The sequence below is a fragment of the Nicotiana attenuata genome, unplaced genomic scaffold (genome assembly GCF_001879085.1).
Source record: "Nicotiana attenuata strain UT unplaced genomic scaffold, NIATTr2, whole genome shotgun sequence".
Classification (NCBI taxonomy): domain Eukaryota; kingdom Viridiplantae; phylum Streptophyta; class Magnoliopsida; order Solanales; family Solanaceae; genus Nicotiana; species Nicotiana attenuata.
The window spans coordinates 209,682-218,007 of NW_017671040.1; the positions used below are offsets into that span (position 1 = coordinate 209,682).

At 35.9% G+C, this 8,326-nt stretch overlaps 1 protein-coding gene across 1 annotated transcript; it reads left to right on the top strand.

Moving 5' to 3' along the window:
- Positions 1-1,117: 1,117 nt before the first annotated feature.
- Positions 1,118-7,360, top strand: LOC109205452 (cytochrome b-c1 complex subunit 9-like). Its single transcript, XM_019368164.1, has 3 exons — positions 1,118-1,362; positions 1,522-1,569; positions 7,024-7,360. Exons 1-3 carry the CDS (start codon positions 1,240-1,242, stop codon positions 7,069-7,071), a joined length of 219 nt encoding a protein of 72 aa, XP_019223709.1. The 5' UTR covers positions 1,118-1,239; the 3' UTR covers positions 7,072-7,360.
- The last annotated feature ends 966 nt before the right edge of the window (positions 7,361-8,326 follow it).

Here is an 8,326-nt window from a genome sequence, read left to right on the forward strand (position 1 = left end):
ATAAATGAAACACGCAATAAACCATAACCATTTCTTAAATCAACCATTCATGAGGCTACTTCTCCTTTGGCAAGGACCATAGCAAATTTCTGAGCCGAACATCGATATTTATCCTCCCAACATGCTGAAATCGAATCCGTTAGTATTCATTAAAGACCCTAAGGATCTCATCTAATCCAACATAACCACCCTGGTGACATGACACCTCAACACAGACTAAAGCCGCAACTTGCGCAATCCGTGCACTAATAAGAAACAATCCGAGCATACTCCAATCATGAAACTAACTCAATGAAAGAGTTGTACCGCAAGCTTACCAGTACCACCACAACACAAGGTTGAGAACCCATCTCACATCATAGGAACAGAACACACGAATCTAACCCGCAAGGTCATACCTCCACATAACTTCGCTGCAATGTGCGACCCTACCCAAACACTGCTCCACATGAAACACCTCAAGGCATGTTTTACCCAGCGTGAGGGGCACATTGAAAATGAAAAAAAAAAAAAGAATTATTGTACGCTATATGATGTAACGGTATACTCTTACAATTAGATCCTTTTAGAATTTTTTAAATTTTTTATTGACAACTGATATTATTTTAGTTTAATAATTAAATTAATTTTTTTTAACTCATTGCGTACAATTGTATACCCTGTTGGTATAGCTATATACTATACTGGTATCATATGTTAGTTAATATTTTTTTGGTTGTATTAGCTACATTTAATTGGTACACAATTTGATTTTTCTTTAGTAATAATATAAAAAAAGAATAATAAAAGAATAGTGAAAACAACAAATGAAATTAGATTATGAAGAGAAAAAGAATATAAAAAAAAGAAGTTAAATGAAATTAGAAAAGAAAAAAAAGAAAAAAATAAGAAGAAAACGAAAAAAAAGAAAAGGAGAAAAGAAAAAAAAAGAAAAAAGAAAAAAAGCATAGAAATAAAAAAGAATTGGAGAATAAAGAAAAAATTCCCCATAAAATCTATTATGGGTAGGAAATGTAATTAATTTATAGGTAGGAAAATAAATGGGTAGACAAGGGTAAATAGTTTAGGGTAAATAATTTTGTTTTTGTGGGTATCCCTGTGAAAACCCCTAGCTTAATATACAGGGGTAGAAACGCTTTGTTTTCAGAACGAAGTCCAAAGCTATTATCGCATTTCTCCATATTTCTTCAAAAAAGTAGCAGATCTAAGCAAACCCCAGAAAGAGATTAACTATTAGAAATGGAGGGAACATCAGCTAGAAGAAGCGGCGGCGGGGTTATGGAAGGATTTTACAGACTTATTATGCGCCGTAACTCTGTTTACGTTACCTTTGTCATCGCTGGCGCTCTCCTCGGCGAAAGGGTCAGTCTTTTCTCTCATGTCCTTTTTACATTTTTGTGTAGATTTTGGTTTATTTCAATTGGATCTGAAAAATATCGGATCAGTTTAACGGATTTGACAACCCAGATGGGTGTGGCTCAGTTCGATGTTTTTCTTAACCTCTATGTTTGTTGGTTGCAGGCGGTGGATTACGGGGTTCATAAGCTCTGGGAGATGAACAATGTTGGGGTATGAACAATTTTCCTTTTTTCGTCTTTTTTGACATGCTTCTGTGTATCTTGTTTATCGAATTATACTGTGTTTAATTTCCTGTGTATTTTTGCTGTGGTATTGTGGTAGGTCATTTTATTTCATTTGAGAATGGTGTCTTAATTGTTTGTAGCTAATCTTGCATATTATGTGGAGGGCATGACCATTTTTTCTAATTATATGGATAGGCTGCTTCTTGATTAATTAAAAGTTGTTGTGCCTTAGAGTCCTTTATTGTTCTTATGATGCATCTTTTTGATAGACTAGATTTTGTGAAACAAAGGAAGGCCAATAGCCTTAGAATATAACATCATGCGATTCTATACATTGATTAAGAATCTCAAAGAACAATCTTGAGTTCTTTTGGGTGAGTTGTGATTAAGCTCAAGTTTGAATGATGCATTGGTTAAGTGACTTAGATGGTTTAGTTCCCTTTTTCACTGATGTGGAACAGTGAAAGACGGTCCCACTGTAGGTGTATGGTACTTTAATTTGCGCAGCTTGTTGGGTGCTTTCACCTCCTTTGAGGTGATTGTTAGGTGGTTCTAGTGTTTGAGCAGTTAGAAGCTTGTATTCCCTCTATCCGTGTGATAGAAACGTTGACCCACTTCGCAAGACCAATTAAGAATTTTAATCTACCCCCTATATGCCTTTGTCACAAGAATGATGCTTCTGGTTTTCAGTGTCGAATCATATCTATACTCACACACACACACACAAAATATTTACTCTTTAGTTCTAATATAATGTGTGTCAAATTAAGGGTATGGCGTAGCGGTCAAAAGAGTGGAATAAAAACCATGAGAGACTGGGGTCTAAATCTTAGCGAAGATGAAAATGCAGGGTATTCCTTCCAATGTGCTTATGCTGTTGTGGGAAGAGTTGCCTGATACCTTTCTTGGTTGAAGGTAGCAGGAACCTGGAGGAATAATCAAGGTGCATACAAGTTGGCCGGGCGCCCTCGTATAAAAAGATACTTATCTCACATAGAAACAAGATGTTGACTATTTTTTGGGTCACATTTTTGAAAGATTGTGCTTGATTTAGTCTTCCGCAACTGGGACATGGATCAAGAAATGTGTTCTCACATTCTCTGTTGAGCATGATTTTTGACTTGGTTGTATGCATGAATGTCATTGATATTATGCTGTCAATGAATATGCTAAAAGCGCCTAAATATATGCCAGCTTTCTTGTTTTACGGTGTTACATTGTCTATTAATATCCTGAAAAGAAAAGGCAATTCCAGTCTTAGTTGGATATGTTCAGATGCAACTCGTCTTTATCTTCTCCTTGTTCAGTTAACAACTTTTATTTGGTGAAGTGATGTAGAGTACCAATTGATCTAACAAAACTTTCAAAATGCATGTAGNNGTTCTAAGTTAAACTTAACTTTTTAGTTTGGTAGAAGTGATGTAGACGTAACCTAATTGATACTAAACTAAACTTTAAAATGCATGTGAGTCCTTTCAGCCCTTTTTTAAAGCTGTTATAAAGTTTCTAATGCACTTATTTTTTGTTTTTTTGTTCTATGAGCAATCTTACTTTTAAAATTTATTAGTAGGTATTATTATAGTGCTTGCATAAATTTAACAGTTGCTCAGAAAGGGGTATTTTAGCTGTTTTATTCTTTGGGCTCACGTGGGTCAAACATGTACTGGGCCTGCTGTTTTGACTCTTGAGAATTCAAGAATTTTGAAAAGCTCATTATTAGCCTATTGTCTAAAAATTAGCCTTAAGTTGACTTAGTTCTCGCAAAGTGACTCGTTATCACTATTAAATCACACCCCAAAAAACAAAGCCGGTTCATTATCAGTCCCTTGGTATATGCTTATGTGAGGAATCTGGAGATTGATTTTTAGGTAGCACCAGCTTTGGCTTTTTGGACCCCACATATGTTTGGTCATTGTAAATACTTTACCTCAAGGGTACGGAACTTGCCCTTATGATGTTAATCTCTCAACTCACTAATCCTGGTATAATGTCTTAAAGATTAACGATAAAACGTGTAAGTTAAATTTATTGTGGAGAAAAGTTCAACAATTTACGTAATTGCTTAACTTGTCAAAACGAGGTGATACAACATAGGTTTAGCATAGAGCATTGGCAATTATGTATGAGTTATCATCAGGTAAGATGTCGTTTGTGTATGGAATTCAGAGGCGGATTCAAAATTTGAAGTTTATGGGTTCCTATTACGACCTCAAATTGATACTCCCTCTCTTCCAATTTATGTGAACCTGTTTGACTAGGCACGGAGTTTAAGAAAAAATGTAGATTTTAAAATTTATCGTCCTAAAAAAGTCAAAAAGGGGTCCAGATTATTTGTGTGGTTATAAAAGCTTCTCACTAAGGGTAGAATTAGGAGTTCAAGCTAAATTGTTTCCTAATTTAGAAAGGGGTCATTCTTTTTGGAACAAACCAAAAAGGAAATAGGTTCACATAAACTGGAACGGTGGGAGTATATAATAATAACTGGGTTCACCGTTAAAATATTTATAGATATGTAATGAACATATACATATACATACATACATGATATTTGCAGAAGCTACTGAGTTCTCGTGAACCCTTAGGTGACACTTTGCCACCGATGGAATTTACTTTGATCTATTATTGAGTTCGAAGAATACATTTGGGTCTTTGACATTCTAACCTTAAAACAGTTTGCCCCTTTGATTCTCTGTCTATTTTAGTGTCCTCTCGAGTAGAAGGGGTATTTTATTAACTCCTTTTTTTGGATAACTCAAAACTCGCATTTACTTCACACCAGAAGTGGTCAAAAAATGTACATAAAAAGTGAATGCATAACCCCACCATGGTCCACGGCTAAGTTAGCCTAGTTATACATACACATTGTATTTCTCTTTTGACACTGAAAGTTCAAATGAAACAAAAATTCTCCACACTTGTTATATTGCTCTTGCTTTCTGTATGCTGCTTCTCATTCTTTCATTCCAATTGCCTAAGGCACGGGGTGGATTGTCCAAGATGTGTTTCTCCCTTTGCCTCAGTTACCCTACTCAACATCCCTCATATCATGGATTGCCTCGATACCTCTTCAACATCCTCTTGCCATGTTGAAATGCATTAATGCACGGCTCCAAAATTTGCAAACATGTTATTATCTCCCTGCTCGTTGCATAAGTGACACCAACTTACCATGACCCATCTTTGTAATTATCTGCAATATAATTGCATCTCTAAGGGTCAAACCCTTCTATTTTCAGTGTTAATTCGCCCGTTGATTTTTACTCTTTTGAAACCTGCTTACATAGTATATGTAAAAGAAGTGTTTGATAAAATTATAGTCAAAAAGAAAACTCTTTGATTCCCCATATAGTAATAGTTCATAATAAAATCGAAGGATGGAGTATTTACTGTAGTTTTGATGTCCCATGACATTCTATACCATTCTCTCATCAAACCTTTAGGTAACTTTGTGTAGTAAGGTAATGTAAAGACATATTCGTTGCCTCTCTCTGTTCATACCACCTTGTCCCTCCTCATACTCTATTGGGCAATTTTATTGTTTAGGTAAGAATGATTTGGACCTCCTAAATTCTTATCTAGATGGTCCTTCAGAAATTTATATTCCAATAATTTGATGCCATCCACTGGCTACCTCTCTCCAAATAGTCAACCCCTTATTTCTTCCAGTCACTTCACCACAACACGATTACACCTCTGAAAATGCCTCTCTAAAGTTTTTTTCTTACGCGCTGTCTTTCCAAAAAAGATCTGCCTGCCATTACCGTTTATCCAGAAAATCAACTTCTTCGCTCTCGATCCCTATCCATACACCCCTCGTAAGAATGCATGACCTCCACTGAGAACCATCTATTACTAACACTCCCTTCCGGTTCACAATAAGTGACCAATTTGCTTTTAGCACGCCCATTAAGAAAATACTATATTCTATACAAAAATACCTACTATGACTAAACTACCCCTAATTAAACATTTAATGTGAGGAGTAAAGAAAACTTTTTTATGGTACATATGGGTTATTTTGTAAAAACAAATTGAATTCTTTCTTGATTACATAACTGGACACTTATTTTGAACCAAAATGAAAAAGCAAATTGGTCACTTATTGTGAACCGGAGGGAGTACATATTTGGCTATTGGTCTCGTATTACTTAAACATCTCTCCCATCTTTAGTACTTCTATTTTTCCATTTCTATTAATTTCTGTTTTTTTAATCTGTTACTCCAGCCAACTACTTCTTCCCCCCCCCCCCCCCCTCTCATGGTCTATATTCTAGAGGGATAGATAGATAGATAGCTTGTACGCATCTCTATTCTTCCGCTTAGTTCTTGCTATCTCCTAATAGTACAAGTACTGGGGTACTTTGCGTTTCAATGTTTTGTCAGATGTGAAGAGTTCACCTAGTCTGGACTTGACATTCCAACTTCGACCACTAGGCCATCACCTTGGTGTCTATCTGTACTCCAGTAGTTTGTTTACATTTTCTTTCTTCTTTTTCCTTTTCTCTATTCCAAATTTCTCCATCGTAAAAATGACATCACTTTTAGGACACATTTTGCATCATCAGGGATCGTTGACAAAATAAGATTTTGCTAGTGGTCTTGTGGTAAATAGGAACTTGAAGAGTTGGTATCTGACTTCTAGGCTAATTGTCAAAGCTAATGAGAAGTCTTGAAGAGCTATGAGTTTCAGATTGTGTACCTTGTGGCAGAAATGATAAATGATGTATATGCGTATTAGTACTAAGCAGACCAGTAGGAAGAAACAAGAAAGCGTTGCTAACTTTTCCAAGAAGGCAAGACGTTGAATGCTGAATGTCTGTTCCTATTTGCTTCAGTGTAGTCAGTCAGTAATTGCATTAGGTCTCTACATAAAGAACTCTTAATGTTGTGGAAGACTAGTGAATGGAACTATGACATAAAGTTAAAATATCGAATCAACCTCGCCTCCAGAAANGTTCCCACGTTGTACCGCAGACCAACATAGGTTCCCAAAAGAGAACGCCAGTACCATCCATTGTACTCAGTGAGTCTCGAAGACATGGGACGAAACTTTAGTAAAATATACATTACAACTAAAGATTTTGAATGTATGAAAAACAGACAGCTTCTAAGAACAATTCTAAAATAATTGCATAATAGCAGTTTATGAATATTCTAAAAGTAACTATCTCTGATCTATTGGTTTGTTCCCATACTTAGAGCCGTTTGGACATAAGAAATTTTTCGCTTTTTTCCAAAAAAAATTCACTTTTTTCTGAAATTAGCGTTTGTTCATAAAATTTCCAATTCACTTGAAAAAATTTTTCTCCCTATTTTGAAATTTTACAATTCTTATGTCCAAACGCCCACTCAATTTCCCTCTTGCTCCTGCTGTTCTAAAAGGTTTCTTGTCACTGGGATTTCATCCATTTCTAACTTGTGTTCCTATTATGGAATGCAGAAGCGTTATGAGGATATTTCAGTTTTGGGACAGCGGCCTGCTGAATAAATTTGCAGTCATGGAGCTTATTTGAGCCTGATACAGAATCGACCTTTCAATAATTGTTTTGCAACTCTGCCATGCTATGGCCTTTTTTTAAATATTTGCTGTAGTTTTGGAGGAAATTCGTTGAATGAAATATGGTACTTAAAATTTCTGTCATAAGGGCTTATGTGTGACACTATGGGGTGATGGGAAATAATTTTTATTGTATAAGTACTTTCTTGCATTTTACATGAAAGTATGTTGACGAATTTGAGATGTTAATTTGGGTTATAAATTATATTAGTTGTTAATACAGTGTAGGATATGCTTTAACAAATTAACTTTCAATCATTACTTTAACTTTCAATCATTACTTTACTATCTTTTTTGTCCTTATAAAAAAGAATGAATGTCAAAGTTAATTTGATACAACATCACACAAAAGTTATAAGTTTGTATAGTTTCGTAAATTGGAATTCTTGAAAGCCGTAGAAGTTACATATTGTAAAGAGAATGATCTCAAGCATGTTCGAGTATAAGAGTGTCTTGTAAGGAGAGGGTTCTAATTCGTGAAATTACAAGATCATTATCATAGAAAATGGAGAACACAGTCAACACACCATAGTACTCTCTTCCTTTGCTCTTCTACGAACTTTGTTTTTTTTTTAAACATTTTAGCTTGAGACAGACTCACTCTAAAAGAAGCCAATAAACAACAACATAACATATTCAATATAGTCCCACAAGTGGAATTCAGGGAGTAGTGTGTATGCAGACCTTGCCTCTTCCTGGTGCCGTAAAAAGGCTGTTTCCGATAGACCCTCGGCTTAAGAAAAGGTGAAAGAAGGGAGAGACAAAGGACGGTAAGGAAAAGGGAGAAAGGGAGAAAAGGACAACAACAAGTAAAAGAAAAAGTATCATCAAAATGTAACAAACAGGAAAATACGACACACAGAGCGAAGGAAACAATAGGCAAATACTAGAGGTCAAAGAATACCAAAAAAACAAGAGCACTACTAATACTAATAGTAAAGAACGGGTAACTCTCGACTAGCTACTAGCCGTCTACCATAATCCTCGACCTCCACACCCTTCTATTTTGGGCCATGTACTCAGTGAGCTGAAGTAGCGATGTGTCCTGCCTAATCACCTCTCCCCAATACTTATTTGGCCTACCTCTACCTCTTCTCAGACCCGCCATGGCCATCCTCTCACACCTCCTAACAGGAGCATCTGTACTCCTCCTTAGTACGTGCCCGAACCATCCAACCTCAACTCC